The 19,231-nt window shown below is 40.7% G+C and overlaps 2 protein-coding genes across 2 annotated transcripts in view; both read left to right on the top strand.

Annotated features, from left to right (window-relative positions):
* chrnb1 (cholinergic receptor, nicotinic, beta 1 (muscle)) overlaps positions 1–4,907 on the top strand; it is a 28,811-nt gene extending 23,904 nt beyond the window's left edge. The window contains exon 11 of the mRNA XM_010745740.3: positions 60–4,907. Coding sequence (XP_010744042.1) covers positions 60–206 — 147 coding nt within the window. The 3' untranslated portion in view covers positions 207–4,907. The remainder of the gene's footprint in view (positions 1–59) is intronic.
* Positions 4,908–5,845: 938 nt separating this feature from the next.
* On the top strand, positions 5,846–18,948 carry chrnb1l (cholinergic receptor, nicotinic, beta 1 (muscle) like). Its single transcript, XM_010745739.3, has 11 exons — positions 5,846–6,163; positions 8,812–8,945; positions 9,268–9,312; positions 9,762–9,871; positions 10,451–10,559; positions 10,766–10,913; positions 11,030–11,215; positions 11,722–11,945; positions 12,028–12,206; positions 17,752–17,890; positions 18,099–18,948. Exons 1-11 carry the CDS (start codon positions 6,064–6,066, stop codon positions 18,237–18,239), a joined length of 1,515 nt encoding a protein of 504 aa, XP_010744041.3. The 5' UTR covers positions 5,846–6,063; the 3' UTR covers positions 18,240–18,948.
* Positions 18,949–19,231: the final 283 nt, after the last annotated feature.

The following is a 19,231-nucleotide window of genomic DNA, read 5'->3' as shown; positions in this document are numbered from 1 at the left end:
CCTCCTTCTTTCTCTCCCATTCTGTCGATCCTCCCTTTCATCTGTCCATCCTCGTACAGCTGAAGGAGGACTGGCAGTACGTAGCCATGGTGGTGGACCGCATGTTTCTCTGGATCTTCGTCGTCTTCACCACCGTGGGCACCTTGGCCATCTTCGCCGATGCCAGCTTCAACCACACACCCACCGATCCCTTCAAATCCCCCTGAAGCAGAAGGACATTCGTTTTTCTTGAGCTCTACCAATCCTGGTTTACAAACCGCAGCAAATAGTGAAGAGGACATTACTGTACTAAACTGCCAAATGATTCTCTGGGTGTAGTTCACCATCCACTCGATGTGCTAGCAATTGAGATTGTATTCCAGGCAAGAAACTTGCTCACCTCACATTTTCTACTGTCATATTGTGTCTTGGAAAGCAATGCCAACTGACATTACTTGTTCTGACTGGTAAATTTCGTTTGCCTGTAATACAGACAGCATCAAGTACTGAAATACATCTTGACAATATTCCATTATCGTGTCAAACTATAATTTCCCTCATTCAACACTTTCATTCTTCGTCACATGGAAGGCAAACACTCTTAAGTCTCTGCTCTGAAAAAACATAAGGAACCGGGAACCCGATCAGTTTTTGGACGTTAAACTTGAACAGAAGGGCATGTATCTTTGAGGTTTGTCAAATTGCATGCTGTCAGGAAATCCTGCAAGGTTTTGTCTGCAGTCAACCGCAGTTTTCAAGAAATGGGAATACATAACTTGGGGTATTTTCAGCTGAAAGAGCAACAGTACTCAAGAGCTTCTCTCAGCCTCTGTATTGTTGCCTTAATCACATAAGAATGTATTGCTGCCTATTTTGATATAGATCATATAAACTAGACAAAACTGTCCAAGGACATTGATAATTGCATGAAATATACCAGCCAGTTAGCGTATAAACACAGAAATCTATGCTGTTGGTGTGTTTTTAGTGTGTATGTAGGTCTGAAGAGTGTAGATCCAACTTTGGATATTCATGTGTGGTGTTCACACATAAACACCAAGACAAACCAGATGCTATAATGAGCAAGCTGTATGCCTTTCATTTCCCTGTGTCAGAATGTTCCGGAGTGTGGCACATGCTTTGTGGATATTTCTGCAACCACAGTAATCCTCTTTGTATTTTCGGTGCTAGTTTTGCATGGAGGATATTCTTATGTCGGAGTGCAGAGCAGCATGCCAACTCAATTCACCAGCTGCACCAATAGCCTGTGGAATTCCCATTATATAGGAGACCTGTTCGTCTTAATGGCTTGCTTTCTTGCAGACATAGACACACACACACACACACCACATGTCCTGTTTGATTCTCACATGCAAGCATGTAGCACAGAATTCTACGCCCTATACATAGGCGGTCTCTGTGGACCCCCTTGCTCTCATGGTTCACATCTCTCACGCATCTTAGTATTATTTGTTTTTTTTGTTTTTTACATGTAATTGATCCAACAACTGTACACATGAATCTGGGTAGCCACTAATAAACTGTTCATACCACATTTAAACAAGTAATGATAAGTACTTATCACTCCTAAGTTATGAGACAAAGCTAACCCCTTCTTATTTTTCCTATAGTCCTATATTGAAAAATACCATGAGTTATATTTTAACTAGGCTCTGCCTCATTGATCACCATCAGGGCCAGTTCTAGGCATTAAGTGGCCCTGAGCAAGATTTTTTTGTGGCCCCAAAAAACTCTTAAATGTAGCAATAACTGAGCGCACACACAATAGAGATGGACAAATCATTCAACGTCCTCGATCATGCAGGATTCATAACATCTAGATGTTATCAAACAAGACAAGTTATTAAAAGGCTACAAAGACAGATCATCTTCTGACACGTTTACGGCTAAATGAAGATATTAACCAGAGGTCCTGTCTGATAAATAAGAGCAAGAATAACTACCAGAGCATGATGATGATTTACACACAATTTAACATACATAATATTTTCATGACGGAGGAGCTTTGGGGCTTCCCTTTTTATTTGGCTTTAGATTTGGTATGTACATTTATGTTATAATACAAGATTTCAGCACAGAGGAACAATTAGGCTTCATCATGACTTTATTGAGAATTACTCTAAAGTTTCAGGGCGCCACTAACCCATGCACAACATGTTGATTGTTAGTGTATCATTAATGTTACAGTAATGCCACGTTAACGTGTAAACAACATGGTCATTTCAACTAGTTCAAATCAAATCAAATCAAATCAGATTTTATTTGTGTAGCCCAAAGTCTAGTACATTTGCCTCGGGGGGCTTTACAATCTGTACAGAGAGTGACACCCTCTGTCCTTAGACCCTCGGTGCGAGTGAGGAAAACCTTGCCCACAAAAACCCTTTAAAAGGGAAAAAAGGTGGAAGAAACAACTTGTTGTTCAATGTTCATGCTTAACTTAACACCGTACAAAGTGAGGAGCAAGCAACATCAGTCCAAGTAATGTGTCCCACGATCTTGAAACCGAAATGATTCCCCTCCTCGGTTCTTGGTTTACTTGGCCTACTTTTAACCTTCTGAAAATGATAGTGGATTATCTGGTATTAACATTACTGTCTTCTGAAGGCCGCTGTGGGCTCAGTTTTAAGCTAGTGCGAAGCCGGTATCATATGAATCTTTAGATTCATGCTGAGATTGCAATGAATCCGTTGATACCAAACATGTCATGCTATCTTACTGGGAAAGGGGCTAAATATGGCTCCAAAGTTGAACTATCTTTTACCATGAGGTCCACGACACCTCAATGTCAAATGATTGCTTGTAATAGCTTTTAGTAGCCACTTCATGGGCTCAACTTGTCTCGTGTCCTCGGTAACAAATGAGGGACCTGCCGCTGATTCAAAAGCTGCTTCTGAAAGTGAGGGCCATGCTTCATGATGTAATGCTTTGCTAGATATAATGTCATATGACAAACTCATTTATGCTATACAACTCCTGGCTGACAGTTTTCAATCTAAAAAACTTCTGATATTAACTTTTAAACTCTTTAAACATTTCCTTTGAAAGAAGTGAGTCAAAAGCTATTTCCATCAGTTTGCATTCTTTTCTTTCTTTTGTCTTTCTTGAGTAAAGGCGTGACACGTGGTGCACATTTTGTGCTCGAGCATCAGCAGTCGCTCAGCTAGATTGGGCGCAGTCAGAGAGAAATTCTGGTGTGCAGTGGAATAAACCATCAGGGAGACCTCAGAGAATCTCCACTTCGTTTTTTACAGATACAAAGATGAGTCTCTTAATCTGTTTATTCAGTCAGTTTTAATTTGGTTATGGCACTAATTACTAAGGAATTAAAAATTGCAAACAAAAACAAACTTTGATGCTTTTTGAAGGGCCCTCCACCCTTCAGGGGCCCTGGCTAGTTGTCCCGTGTTTTCACGTGACACAAACACACACCTGCCCTTTCAATCTTGTACTTTCATTCTGTTTCTGTGTGTGTGTGTGTGTTTTTTTTTTAAAATAAAGATCTGAAGGGAGAATTTCAAAGGCTCCATCTGTTGTTAGAATGCTACTGTGAGAGTTGCGACCCTCACTCCGTCACCTGCCCCTTCTGCTATTAATAATCCTTAATAATCCTACACACACACACACAAAGTCACACTGGCACTGGTTACCGGACACTGCTGCACGGGCTTCCCTGATATTTCGATGTGTGTAAATACACTCGTGCGTCCATGAAGTGCGAGCTGAAGCGTTTGAAAGCTGAAAGTCTGTAGTCATTCTCGACAGCTCATTGTGGTGATGGTGCTGATAGCACTTCAAGATTATTGACCCGGCTGCAGCGTTGCTCGAATTGCACTAATTTCCGTCCTCTCGCTTATTATCCAACACTTTGACCTTGCGTAAAACTCTGTAGCACTGAGGAGACGGGCTGTTGGACTGATACACAGAAATATTTTGACTGATGTATTTATACTGGTAGTGGCGGCATGCAGGAGAGCAAGTCAGAGACATTTCCCCTCTCTTAACTTCTGATTTATGACCTGTTTGTGTTTTTGCACTGGAAAACCTACCTGACCAGAGCGAGGGAGAGAGAGAATAGTCTGACCTCAGATACAACAAAGGGGGTAATAAAAGTGGAGATAGAGGGTAAGCGATGGGAGGACAGTGAGTATTTTCTTGTTTTTACTTTAAAAAAAACATGAAGGATCCGAAAAAGCAGCAGTATCCAGAGTTCACTCCGAGGCCTTCACCTCATCGATCAAAACACTTGTAGTCTTCACGTCTTAGAACATCCCTCACCATTTCTATAGCAACAGCATCCATCTCTATTTTTATATCTTATTGGACATGCTTATCTTTTCTTGCCACCGGCTCACCTCAAACTCAATATGGGCAAGACTGAGTTGCTCTTTCCCTCACTCAAACTCCCGAATCCTGTAAGACCTCTTTCTATCACTATTGACAACACTTCACTGCTCCTGCCAAGAAGTTTGGTAATTCTGGACTCTGCTGCAGCAACTTCATCCTGCAGGTTTTTGTTCCACAGCATTTGTGGAGTCTTTCAGCATCGCATTTGAATTTTTTGAATTAGCTTTAATGGCTCAGAGACATCTAAAGTCACGTCATGTCAGCCTTGCTCTGCTGAATAATGTATTTTCTGCTCAACTAGCTGCGATGTCTTCATCTTTCTCTTTATTTTACTTGTCACAACCCCTCCCATATCACTGAAATAATGTCAAGGCTGTGAATTTTTTGCTATAGCTTGCAATTTTAAGAATAGCTTATTTTACTGCAATATGAAGGTTATTCCATCTTAATTTTGGTAATCGATTTGTTCTGACCCAAAGTTCCTGTTATGTAAAGCCACTATGCGCCTAAAGACACACATTTTTATGTGATTATGTAATCTTTTTGTTTGTATTACATTAAACAATCACAACCAAACTTATGTGTTGCTTTTCAGACAATTTATGTCAACGTCTCAGGTCAGATGCATGGGACATTGCCATTCTTTGACCCATCCCACCCCTCTCTTTGTAAACCGTTTGCCACAGTGTCATTTTAGATTTTGCCACTGAGTGGCATCAATTGGAAAGTTGGGAATTTTACAATTCTGCATTAGGTGGCTTTAATTCATTGCGTATTTTTTGTAGTCAACAGATAACTGTTCTTATACATTTATAAAGGACCTAAAATTGGAAAATTGATGACAAGTTCTTCCCAGAAAGTGATGAGCTCAAAGTCGTGTGGACATTTTGTGATTATATTTAATAAAATCAATTGAAATATAATCAATTCTACCCGGAGATATAATGTCCAGCTTTAAATTAACCATCGTCTCCAAGAGATTTTACAAGTGCAGCAAAATGTGAATGGGTGCCAACACACCAGAGGAGGGAGGGGTGGAAATGAACGAAAGAGGAAGTGAAGATTTGATTAAACGGGAGAGAAGAATAGGCGGAGAGGTCAATTACAGGATGAAGGAGGTATTAAAAGTGAAATGAGAGAGAAGAGATGACACCTTCAGCTCCAAAACGGCCGCCAATCATTCCTCGTCCACAGAGAAAGTCGACCCCACAATCAAATCCACGCTCCACCCCGCCCACTTGTTCTACCCCCCAAAAATATCTCCATTGTCATAACCCATAGCCCATTGCCATTCCTTTACCCCATCCCACCCCCTCCACTTCCTCTACCTCCCACCCACCCACCGTCCCCACAGTGCTAACCTCAAATTGGTGAGCACCAACAGGTGCCTGCCCCACAGGCTTCCCAGTACAAACACATTCCGCCGTCTTGTCACTCCCAGCGCACGCACCCAATCAGACCGTGGTTTCACCCATGGAGCCATGGCCACAAAGAGACGAAGGGACAGGAGAGAGAGCCGTTAGCTGAACGCCGTTTGCCGCTGAAGGGGGCAACTAACTGAACCGAACTCAACTGAAGGTGTGCACGTAAATACCTAAGCTAGAGAGGTGTGGCATTACTGGACGCTGAATCTAGATTCCAGGTGAAGGTGCGGCGGGGTCAAAGTGCCTATATAGAGGAGCTGGGCCCTTTGGTTGGCACATAAAAGTGTAAGATGACATGACTGTCATGACTGGACAAATGAAGATGAGGATGAACATTCCTGTGAGGATGAATGTGTTTATCATCGTATGCAGCTGCCTTTGTGTCACTTTTACTGGTAAGGACTTCTTTTGGAACGATTGTTTTGTTCGTGCGAATGGCTCAGTGTTTTCACGATCTTCTGTTTTACACAAGCTGATATGATTACATTTTCAAGACAAATTTGATTTGCAAAACTAAATGTATTTTCCTCAATCTGAAATGATTCATTCAAAAAAATATATAAATACACATGTATATATTTTGCTCTTGAGCCTTTCAAATGTAGACGTACATGTCGAAGTGTACAGTGAGAGAGTTGGAATGAAAAGAGGAGAAAGAAAAACAAATATGCTTGACTATGTGACACTATATGACTATATGTCTTTGACCCTTGACCCCATATCATACTTGGAAAACAAACTGTTGCCATGAGCTTGTTGGCGACCAATGGTGCAGTGTTCTCATTCCTCTGTCTGTCCTAACACTGCTACTGCACCTATTTCCTGTTGGGCTGCCCAGAAGAGAATCCTTTCCACCTCCACCTCCTACATTTGCAAGCATACACTTGAAAACGGCGGCATTTTTGTAGTCAGGATAGCTACGGTGTGATCAGATAACATCTCACATCCCCACTGCACTCTGTCAGTTGAGTTAAATTGGTATTGATTCCACTTTCTCAGTTTTTTGGGAGGGATAAAATCAGAATTAGTATTGATTTGCTATGACTAGTTCTTATCTGTGCTCAGCTGAAGGGCTTTGACTTTGACTTTCCGACCCCACAATGGTAGTGAAAAGCAAGAAAGCTGCCCTGCACCGGTTGTTTGGTTGTTAACCTCCACAGGGGTTGTGGTGTATTGTTCCTGTCACTCTGTTGTACAGCTAGGACGATTTTACAACCGTATTTCCCCAAAGAGAGGCAGCCAGAGGACACAGACAGAAGAAGCAGAAGACACAGATGGGGAAATCCCATTGGAAAGAAGTCCTTATTCTGTGTCCTGTCAAAGATGTCTATGTTGTCCTGCTTGAAAAGCAAAAAAAAATACTGTCCCCAATACTGTCCTGTTCTGGAACATATAATGAATCATGTTAACACATCATTGTTGCTTAATCAGAGTCTATTTTTGTCCCCGATGGAGCTGGTATCCCAGACATCCCTTTGATCCCATTCCCCTGCTGCATATCAATTACATTAGCTCAGTCACCTTTGCTACCCATCGTACAGCACCTGCCCCGCCGACTGCTTCTTTTGCATGTCCTGTCCGTCCTTCTCTGCCTTTTCCACATGTTGTTTTGTCACATATTTGGACTGAAAGGTCAGTCCGTCATCAGCTTTCAATGAAACACATTTTTGGAGACACCTGTCATCACACAGAGGGCTAAATTCTGCTAATTATTTAATACTGTTAATGTAACATCACACCTTTCCTGGGAGTGAATGAAGGGTCCCTCTGCCAGACGATCAGAATCAAACTGAACAGCGCGTTTGTTCTGACTAATGATTTCTCTCTTCTGCCTGCCCGCAGTATTGTTTTTTCAGATCAGTGAGTAATAATACACAGTAAATCCACTTTGCATGACAAATTAGACAAATTAGAATGTGAGTCAGAAAAATACCAGGAAGCTGTGAGCACACACAATATATTTTTAGCATGGTTCATCACAGTGGGAATTGAACCCCTAACCACTGATCCACAGTGCTGTGGTCGGGGTGTCGGCAGCATGTGTCATGTGCTTTGGTTATTTTGTACAGCTTTGACTTTCTACTAACTGTTGATTTACTCATGTTTAACTCTGCACTTGCTCTGCTCTCATTCTTTCTTTCATGCTTCTAGGTTTATTTTTCATCCATCAATCAAACCTTATTTGCACAGAAATTATAACGAGTTTGAAATATACACATTAAAAGAATATGAGACTATTGGATATTTCAAGAATTTATTAAAAAATAGATTAATAGAAAAATGAAATAAAGACAATCCTGATCAAAAAGTATAACTTATACCTTTAAACATGTATAAATCAGTTAAACCAGTTTAGTCTCAATATAAAAACTGACAGTAAACCAGTGCAAATGGGTCTAATATGTAACACATTTCTGGTCTGAGACAGCATGTCAGGTTAAATTGTAAATTGTAGCTGATTTCATGTTTTATGAAATGACCAATTTAATTTAATTTCTTACAAAAAACATTCTTTTACTTGTTTTGTTACTTAGGTTACTTCCATAGTAACCATTATTATTTATTATGTTTTATATTATTTATTACTATTTATTAGAGATTAAACGTAAATACTATTTCACTATGGCGGTTATATGTGATGATTAAACTTGCGGAACACGACTTCAGGAGAAAAAATGTTGGAAAAAAAATTGGTTTTTGGACATTTTACAAGTGACAAAAATCCATTATCATGAAGGTGCATATAATTCTCAGGCATTTAAAGTGACATAATTTGCATGGTGCATGTCCAAAGTTCTTTTTTTTAATAAGATCCAGTAAAGTTTATTCTCAAGTCGGTAATCATTATGTCGCAGCAGTGTCACTGCATGAAAAATATTGTTTTTTCCTCGCATTGTTTTCTATTTTTTGTTGCTCTTCATTTTTTATCTGTACCACCATTCTCTGCTACTCATTTTTTTCAGGTGGCAGTGGCTCTTGGTTCATTAGATATCATTTTCCCCTTCATCATTTTCTGTCTCTTTGCATCCATCCTTTCATCCAGGAGCCTCAGAGACAGAGCGAAAGCTCCATCAGAAGCTCTTCGAGAACTATAATATGAAAGTCAGACCGGCTCATTACTGGGAGGAGAAGGTGATGGTGCGAGTGGGGATGACCCTTTCTCAGCTTGTCAGCTTGGTAAATACAAACACACGTGCACATATAGTAAGGTACATGCAAACAACTTGATGAATAAAGCATTAAAGGTTAATGCTTTATTCATCAAGTTGTTTGATGTCATTATGTTCTGAAAATGCCACGCTATCCATAAGAAGTTCAATTGCACACACTGTTGGCTGGATCAGTGCATGGTCATCCATTCATCCAAACCCAATTAGTTTCCACAGAGCAGGACTGAAAGTAACTAGGCACTGTCATACACAACAAGACATGGTGGCATCCCTAATGTATATCCCCCCTCTCTCTTCCTCTGTCTCTGTGTCTCTTTATCCCACTACAGAACGAGAAGAACGAAGAGATGACAACCAATGTGTTCATGAATCTGGTATGAGCATGGAAACATTCATCTTCATCACTGAGGCTCGCTCTGCCGCTCTGACTCCTATCTCCTCTCCACTGCTCTGTCGCTCTGTCCTCAAATGGACTTGTCACTTTTTATAACCACAAATTATTTCTTGCTTTATCTCTCTTATTCCCTGACTCACCCTTTTCATTTCTGTCCGTCGCCCTTGCTAATTGGAATTCAGGACAGCTTGAGTGTTTGTGACAGCGGGTTGTGAGCTTTAAATGACTTATCAGAGACGGGAGAAACTAGGATGTAAATGACAGAGACATCAGGGCACCGTGGTAATGATTTCACCTCTTGTCTGCTCTTCTTCTTCTTTCTTTTCCTTGTCCTTTCCTCCTTCCCTTCCTTCCTTCCTTCCTTCCTTCCTTCCTTCCTTCCTTCCTTCCTTCCTTCCTTCCTTCCTTCCTTCCTTCCTTCCTTCATAGGCATGGACAGACTACAGGTTGTCATGGGACCCAGAAAAATATGACAACATAAAAGTTTTAAGGATTCCCCCCAACAAGGTGTGGCGTCCTGACATCTACCTCATAAACAAGTGAGGATCATCTCTGCAATCCCACAGTTATCCATAGTATTTTCCACAAAGACAAAGCAGGTTGATCGTATGAAAATGAACTATGGTTGCAGTGACTCCTTTCTTTCCTGCATGTCCAAAACCTCATATTCAAAACCCATCTATCTTTAATGGTGTTAAATTATATGCACAAAGCATACAAGACATTCATCCATCCATCATCTCTAATCGTTTAACCTGATCAGGGCCACAGTGGGGCTGGAGCCTATGCTTACAAGACATCGATATACAAAATGTCCTTGAAAGTGGTGTGGTATTTATAAGATATCTTATGATATGATGTTGTGAGATTGGGAATTATTGCACAGGACTCCAACACAGAGATTCACTGTGAGGAGCAAGATAATGATAGATTTGAAAAGCTGCATTGTAATAAAATCTGCCCAATAACCCCCTCTGCTGTTTGCTATTGACACAAAATTAATAATGTTTGTGTATGTCGATATATACTCAAATATAGGCCTGAATATGTTGTCCACAGGGCACAAGGAAATGTAGAGTCATGTTATATTAAAATGCCTTTCTGTTTCCTCCCCACAGTAATGACGGTCAGTTTGATGTGGCTCTCTACGTCAATGTCTTGGTTTACAGTGATGGGACAGTCAACTGGCTTCCCCCAGCCATCTATCGCAGCTCCTGTTCTATAGAGGTACTGTCTTCAAGAATAAACCCTTTAATAACTTATTTCTCTCTATGTGGTATTTTCTTCTCTTCATTTGTTTCTTTTCCTTTCTTTTGTTCTGTTCTCTTCTAAAGACAGTTCATGACTTGATATTATTAAATATGCAAATATTCATATTTGTGAATATTCCCTTTGAAAAGTTATGTAGCAGTTCATAATTTCCACTCCCACAGGTGTCGTACTTCCCATTTGACTGGCAGAACTGCAGCATGGTTTTCCGTTCGTATACTTACGATGCCTCCGAGGTGGACCTGCAGTACTTTCTAGATGATGATGGCAAAGAGATTCATGAGATTGTTATAGATGAGAACGCTTTCACTGGTTAGTTCCTACAGTAACCTCCTCCACAACCTATAGTCTTTTACCAGGAGGTTTATCTACATATTAAAAAGAAACAACTCACAAAATAATGTCCCTGCACATCTGTCTTGCCACAGAAAATGGAGAATGGGCCATCTGTCACAAACCCTCAAGAAAGAACATTAAGGAGGATCTGTATGAGGACATCACCTTCTACCTCATCATACAGAGAAAACCTCTCTTCTACATTATCAACATCATCGTGCCATGCATCCTCACCAGTGTGTTGGCTATATTTGTCTTCTACCTGCCTCCTGGAGCAGGTCAGCACATTTGACATGTTTTGACATTGTGCCTACACATCACACAAGACCGGAGATAGGAATGGAGAGTATCGCCTTGATACACTGTCTCATGTCATGACAAGAAGCATGTGTCTACTATATAGAATATTCCACAAGGCAAGGCAACCCTTTGAAGGAATTTACTGATATATTATAGATTGAAGGAATGTGACCTTGGCAAGGAATCTACTTTGTCAATCTTTGGTCTTGCGTGGTCAGATTTCAGAGTGATGTTTCACTGAGATAGCAGAAAGTGTAAATTCAATAGGATTGATGGCCAACAATTGGAACATGGTGAATTCTTTGGAGCATGAACTTGGATTATCTATGAGATAACGGCAATTCATCAATTGCATGTTTATCCACAGCAAACAGTCAAATGTAATCCAAGTTTGTCCTTGACAACATACAATAGAAGCCAGCAGGGTAGCATTTACCACTTCCCTGTTGTAATTAATTCTCCAAACTGTCCCTGTTGTCTACAGGAGAGAAGATGACGCTGTCCATTTCCGTCCTCATCGCTCTGACTGTCTTCATGCTTCTGCTGGCTGACAAGGTCCCTGAGACCTCTCTGGGCATCCCAATTATTGTCAACTACGTCATGTTCACCATGATTCTGGTCACTTTCTCTGTCATCCTAAGTGTAGTCGTCCTCAATATACATCACCGAACGCCCAGCACACACATCATGCCAAACTGGGTTCGAAAGGTGAGGCTCACCAGACATCCATCTAGGCTATTTCAATACCGTTGAAAACGATGTCATTGGTTTCTTTACTACAAATTTGCAGGTATTCATTCACTTCCTGCCCAAATACATTGGCATGACGAGGCCAAACCCAGAGGAACCTCTCCTGAAGGAGGACTCTAGTGACGACACAGACTTCAAAACCTTCAATGGCAGGCAGCCTGGAGGAGAATACTTCTTTCGCAAGATCAACCCTGATCTCGTCATACCCTGGAGAGGAAGGTAAGGTCAAATTTACTGACGAGGAATCTAGCAAAGATGTGAGAGCTTGACGATTCATGCTGTCTTATTTGGTCTTCTAAAGTAAAGAAACTGCACTGCACAGCATCATAAAAGTATCCAAATGTAGAAAAACGCACACTTTTTATGTCAATTAATTCTAGTTAATAGTTAAGGTAATGGTTTAAATTATGATCCACAAAATACAGTGTAACACCATGTCAGTTACTATTAGCATGGATAGTGGAGCGTTTTACATACAGCTTGTGAACAAATAGATCAGAACAGGAAACATGAATGACAAGGACCAAAAGCCATTGCTTAAACACAGAGAAGATGCCTGCAATGTTGAAGATGCCATGTGTGAATCCCCATAGCAGTACTGTGTCTTCTTAGTTTAGGATTTCCTTGAGTAAGCTTAAGTTTGAGTAAAACATATATTTATACAAGACAAACTTGACTGGATTAGACTCCAAAGATAAACCAAGCGTTGGTTTGAGTTATAGAGAGACATAAACTGCCAAAGAGATATAGTGCCTATATTCTTAACTGTCAAGACTTTTAAACACCATAGACCCGAAGTAATGCCCATCAGAGCCATTCATCGTGATTCAGCCTCCTTCTAGGGTAAGATGTGCTGATCCTGACATTACACTAGCAGAAAGCTATTTCTATTAATGTTAATAAAAGCCAATGCAGGCATGAATCTTCTTTGTAGAGTCTGCCAAAGTGTGAATGTTGGATCTGATGCCAGACTAGCTATTATAGTAAAGTACACAGCGTGCTAGACTTGGCAGAATTACCACCATCACCACAGCAGCTCAAGGAATTGGCCAAGACAGTAACAGTATGTGCATTTCCTTCAGCCTCACATATTTAATACCATACTTAATTCACATGAAAGGTAATCTGACAAACAAAAAAGGATTCAGCTGGATAACACCAAATGGAACAGACTGTTCTGAAAACAAATGAAAGCCTGAACTCAAAGCCATTTTATCTTTATGTAACTATTATTATGTTTCGTTATACCTTCATTTCTGAGCTTTAGTGTTGGTTGAAGGTGTAGGATGTTTGAGGGGCACTTATTCAATTCAAAGTACTGTATATGTATGGTATAGTGGCATGGCCCTCAGGATACTGACTATTTTAACAACTATTAGATTGATTGCCATGACATGACATTTTTTATTTACATACACATAGTCCCCAGAGGATCAATGCTAGTAACTTTGGTGATCCCCTATCCTTTTTTCCAGCACCACCATGAGGTTGGCGTTTGTGGTTCTGAGTGAAAAGCTTTACATATTGAGTCAAATCACTGTAAAACCTGAAAGTTCAACTGAGCAATCGGCCGCAATTGATAGTACGCATTGCGATGTCTTTTTGTTCTATTTTACGTTTAAAGAATTTGAGTTTCTGCAGCTGGTGCTCTTTTAGCTCAGATTTATAATGTTCTTCTTCACTTACTGTTCACAACACTGGGTAAATCAAAAAGGTTTATGAGCTGAACATCTGATGAGTCACTCTGCTGTATATCAATCTGTGAAAAACAGACACAATGCATAAAAAAAAATCAAAAAAATCGAAAATATTGTTTAAAACTGTACTGTCCCTCCAATCACACTGGCTTCACTTTGGCTAATCTTCCAGTAGGCCTTAGCCTTGCCACCAAGTCGTGGCATCATAAACAGCTCCACAGTCCCGTGAACCAGGCTTGGTGCTGGGTATCTCTCATCCCGTTCCAAAGGCATCAGATTCAGCCTCAGCTAAGCCCCACACCCCCGTCCACAGTCGCCAGCCACTAAGCCTCTGTTTAGGTTGGGCATTAAGGGGTAATCCCACAGAAAGAAGGTGGAGGGAGGGTGAAGAATAGATAGAGGCATATGAGTGGAAGGGAAGACCAGTGCTGAGTGATCGGGGCAGAGCAGGATTTTGTCGGTTTTGATGTGGAAAAGATGGTGGTTGGCGCGACCAGGCCAGGCACCATCATCCAGTCTGTGTTACGTAGAGGTGTTTGCCTTCATCCATCTGTTTATCTTGTTATTCTGTCAGGGGTGGATTAGCCTTTTACAACACAACACATGTTTGATGATGTGAACTGCCTGCAAGCGCATCTCCATTTGAGTGTCTTTAATCTGTATCACAAAGTCATTGTTTGTGCTGCACATCACCCAGGGGTGTGTGATTATTAATCAACATATTGCTCATTATGGGTGTATCCACATATACAGTAACAGCACTATACATGTGCTTGTGTCAGGGTGTGTTTGTGTGTCATAGATAGAAGGGCCTCATGTATCTGCAGTAATGAATACAAGCCGTGGAATGTGAGTGGCATGCAGCATGTAGAGGACCACATAGCTCTGCCCTGAGCTGTGGCTACACAAACACACACTCGCACACACACATATGCTCACAACACCCCTCCGACAGGAGCTCGTTTCAATGTTCAGCAGTCCATCTGTTGTCACACAGTCTCTCTCTGTGGCTCTGATAACTAGTCGTGCTCCTTCACTGACGCCTTCCTCTCTCTGGTGCCGGAGGTTCTGCACTTTATTTACACCCTATATACAGTACATACACGCACTGTAGACATGTACTGTATATGTCAATATGACAGGTGCACTCCGGTGTTGATACAGACGCCTTCAAGAGGAGACACACATCAATGTAGAGCTCTCTCTCTCTCCTCGAGTAATGATTTTACTGATCATGAGACAACAGTGATAAAGAAGAAACCAAAGCCAGTGTAAAAGTTAGTGTCCTTGATAGTGTCCTCGACACATCTACATGGGTGAATGATGGGATAACTGAGCAAAGCAACTAACAACTACACAGACTGATGGATACATAAAGGAAATGGATGTAAAACAAGGAAGATAATGCACAGACAGGACACAAGAGGAGTTGAATTATTAAATAAAACAAATAAATGAGGAATAATCACTAATGGCCAACAAACAATCAAGCAAACTAGTTCATTTTGACAGTGGCTACAGTGGGGATGATAGCATCACAGAAATGTGTTTACTAAACGTCTCATTTCTGTAATTTAAGAACAATTTTAGTTTTGTGCCGGTGAAAATAGTCACTGGGCATTTTATTAAAAAGAATTAGGAAAAAAGTGCTTTATCACAGCAGGAATTGCTGGGTCTCTGAAAATAATATATAGATTACAATCTAGAGCTACTCTTTATGGAAAGTGTCATGAGATAACTTGTAAAGTTTATGTTAAAGATGTACAATACAGCAACACCCTGGTAGCTCATATGATAGAGTGTGTGTTCTATACACTGAGGCTGAGTCCTTACTGCAGCAGTGTTTAATTCCAACCTGCCACATTTTGCTGCATGTCATCCCCTGTCTCTCTCAAACTTTCACTGTGTAATAAAGACTAAAAAGCCCTATAAATGTAGACTACAGTAGTTATTTAATGCAATTTCTTTTTTTTTCTTTTGACGTATTTGTGCCATTTCTCTTCTAACACCTTATCTTTGTTTACTGCACTGTTACAATTTCTCATGTATGCTGCGAATGCAGAAATGCCTCGTTGTGCATGGGTGTGAAAATACACACATACCAAGCCGGTCTGACAACCTCTTTTTTAAACATTCACCTGCCCATCACACCCCCTCCACCTCCGAGTGCCATAAACCAACTTTCCCATCCTCGGCAGACTCTCAGTCTTGTGGCTTATTTTTAAAACCCTTACAGTAGTGTGGAGTTCATCTGAAGGATGGATGTACCCCGTTGACGTGCGTTTACATGCTGTACAGAGATCACTTGTTATGTGATGAGTACATAGAGTTCTCCACTAGTAATTACTGATCCTGAAATAATTTTTATTAGAACAAAGCTTTTTGAGTGTTAGAGCATGACTGTCTCTATAAAACACTCAGTGACTCATAAAAACAGAAATAAAATCCAATCCAAACAATAAAACATGAAAAATGACTGCTCTAAAGATAACGTTAGATAACATTTTCACTGAGGATATGCAAGTTTTCCAGGAGGTGAAGGGTGAATGGGGTGATGGGAAGCATAGGGGGAAGTAGATTCAATAGCAAACAGTTAACACTCTTTAAGTGTTTCCTCCATCCTGCGTTATTGTGATCTGACACGACTGTGTGTGACCTGACCTGCTATATAAGTACAGTATATGTGTTTGTGTTAAATATAAATGGGAGCTTTTACATGAGCGCTCAGTTACTTTAGTATATTCACGCACTTCCTGTAAACAGCTAAGAAGGTCCTGACTGCCAGACTGGGAGTTCCCAGTGAATGGCACAACCAAGCTCCAAACATGGCATCCAGGGCCAATAGAGGCCAGTTTGATGACAGAGAATACAGTACAAAGGTGGTTTTCTTGTTGGGTTTGGCTCCTGGCACAATGGGCTGAGTCTTAGTTTTAAGATATTTTTCCATGAGTGCATGAGTGTCAGTATAAATAATGACTCAACAGTAGGACAGTATGAGTCGACTGTATCTTATATCATTCCTTTATTATTGTTGGAATTAGGAGATGACAAATTGTTGTAGTATGTAGTGTAGTATTTTGGTTGAGCATTCACTCACTGAAGCATGAAGGCACTACAGGAACGCTGTCAATGAGACATGAGTTTCTCTCGCTCTGCTCATGTTTTGGTTTAAGGAACAGCTGTGTGCAGGGAAGAATGAAAGGGTCAGAGGTCATGGCATCACATAAATGTTGACCCAGTGTTCTGTCAATGTCACCCTGGTGTCAGGAATGTGCTGCTGCTGTCACTCAGCTTTTAGAGGAGCTGTAGGAAGAGGCCTGTAGTAGTTTTGCTTGTCAGTGGCTAGAGGGCACACAAGGACACGTGTTATGAAGAGACAACACTGACATCTACGTCTGTACTTCATGTCCTACAGTAGACAGCTAATGTCAGTGGTGGTTTGTTACAGCAGGGGTGAACAATGCTGTGCTAGTGACTCATGACATACACAACATAAATCTGGGCTTAAGGAGCATTGGTGAAGGGTGTAGCTGCGAGAGAGACTTCCCCAAATAAGAATTCGTTGCACCATATTTCCTGTTGTTATTTGAAGTTTTATTCATCCTGAAAAACATTTTTGTGTCTCAGATTCTTAGCATGCATGGTCAAATAAATGTATACAGTATAAGTACATAAACTACAGTGTATACTGTATATTTACTAAAATAGAATAGATTGGAAGTTATAAAAAAGTAATAAAAACAATTAAATATAGGAAGGTAATAAAAGGAGACGACAGGGTGGCACATTGCTTTCTCCTGTAGAATTTGACAAGAATTCTAGTGTAATGCCCATTGCATGCAACAGATTACATGTAATCTGATTAACTGTAATCTGTTACAGTGACATAAAAGAGCTGTCAGACGCTGAACTTTTGAATGTGAAACTCAGTTGTACAAAATGCTAATATTCTTTTTTGACAAAATGCTGTAACAGCCTCCACAAACAAAGCACAAACAAGCATTTTTCTTTGCTTTGCATTGAACTTCTTTGATGAAAACACCCTCCCTTGTCCTTCTGTGTTAAAGGTCTGAGAGCACGGTGCAGCTCCAACGCCTCCCAGACACTGACAGCTACTGTCTGATCCTCCCTCCCAACCTGAAGTCAGCCATCGCTGCCGTGACATACATGGCCGAGCAGCTGAAGAAGCAGGACACAGATGACACGGTGAGAAACCTGCACAACACGACACACACCGTCAGGCAGCTTGTTACTGCAGTCTGTCTGCGGTGCGGGCCCTTAGTACAGAGTGCTCCAAACATGCCCCAATGATGTCCATGTGTCATTGCATATATACAGTGACTCAGTGCTTATAAAGTGCCTTTGTGTGTGTGTGTGTGTGTGTGTGTGTGTGTGTGTGTGTGTTCTCCCCTAGATGACAGGAGACTGGCAGTTCATCGCCCTGGTGGTGGACCGTCTCTTCCTGTGGTTGTTTGTCATCATCACCACGCTGGGAACTCTGGCCATGTTCTTGGATGCCAGTTTCAACTATACACCTGACAACCCTTTCCCATAGAAGACAAAACACACCCACACAGTTGGAGCTTGATACATTGTTCAAATGTCACTTCTTCTTATTGGTGATTTCCTAGATCACCTGAGCTGACTTTCCATAAATACCTTAATACCTATTCCATATTTCTGTTGTCAGCCACTGAAATGTTTTGTAAGGTCAGGTAGTATTTGCATAAAGTAGAATGACATGCAACCTACATGATAACAGAATCCATGTATAGATCTACCAAACCTAAATGTATATGTGGTAACACTCAATGGTTTTTGCATTATTTTTGTCTAAATCATGTATTTAACACATTGTGATCTTCGCTATTTGAGTCTAAAAGCTTGAAATACATGTTTCTTGAAAGTGACAGAGTTTGTGTTATTTAAAGCGCCACCTTCTTTTGAATGTACTGACCTCTGCAAGACCAGTGATGTAATGTTGGCCTCTGGGCAGTAGAGGGCAGTAATACAATGTGCATTTGAAAGACGACAACACAGTTGTTGAAAGAAAACTGGCTATTCTAAGGTTTTTTCTCCTTTTACCAGTTTTCTCCCTTTGCTAATGTTCTGCTTGGCGTCCCGGAGACCCCAAAGGTTCTTTGAAAGCTCATAAAACACATTTATAACCTTGATACTTCTTGACTTCCTAACCCCATGATTGCTCAGAAGAAGCATTTTGGGTCAGTGCAGTGCTAACACAATACTGGATAAATTCTACTCAGTAACCACGACTAGAGAACAATAGGGTCACCAATCAAGAAATGGGTTGTTGTGATCTGTTTTTAGTGTTACTTTTTACCTGATTGGTTATTTACCTAAATTCAAATGTGGTATGCATGGTATGCATCAGTCTTTGTCACTGGTGCTCAATAATATGATAATGATATGCCCTTTACAGTTTTGGATGTCATTTGTTCATTGTTGTACAAGTTATAATAAATGTGACAGTTTTATGGTAAAACAGCTTGTCTGACTTGGCAAGGCTCCCCCTGAAATCTAACAAGC

The sequence above is a fragment of the Larimichthys crocea genome, chromosome XIV (assembly GCF_000972845.2).
Source record: "Larimichthys crocea isolate SSNF chromosome XIV, L_crocea_2.0, whole genome shotgun sequence".
NCBI lineage: Eukaryota > Metazoa > Chordata > Actinopteri > Sciaenidae > Larimichthys > Larimichthys crocea.
The sequence above is the reverse complement of the archived record's forward strand: the minus strand, read 5'-3'. Positions and strand labels throughout refer to the sequence as shown.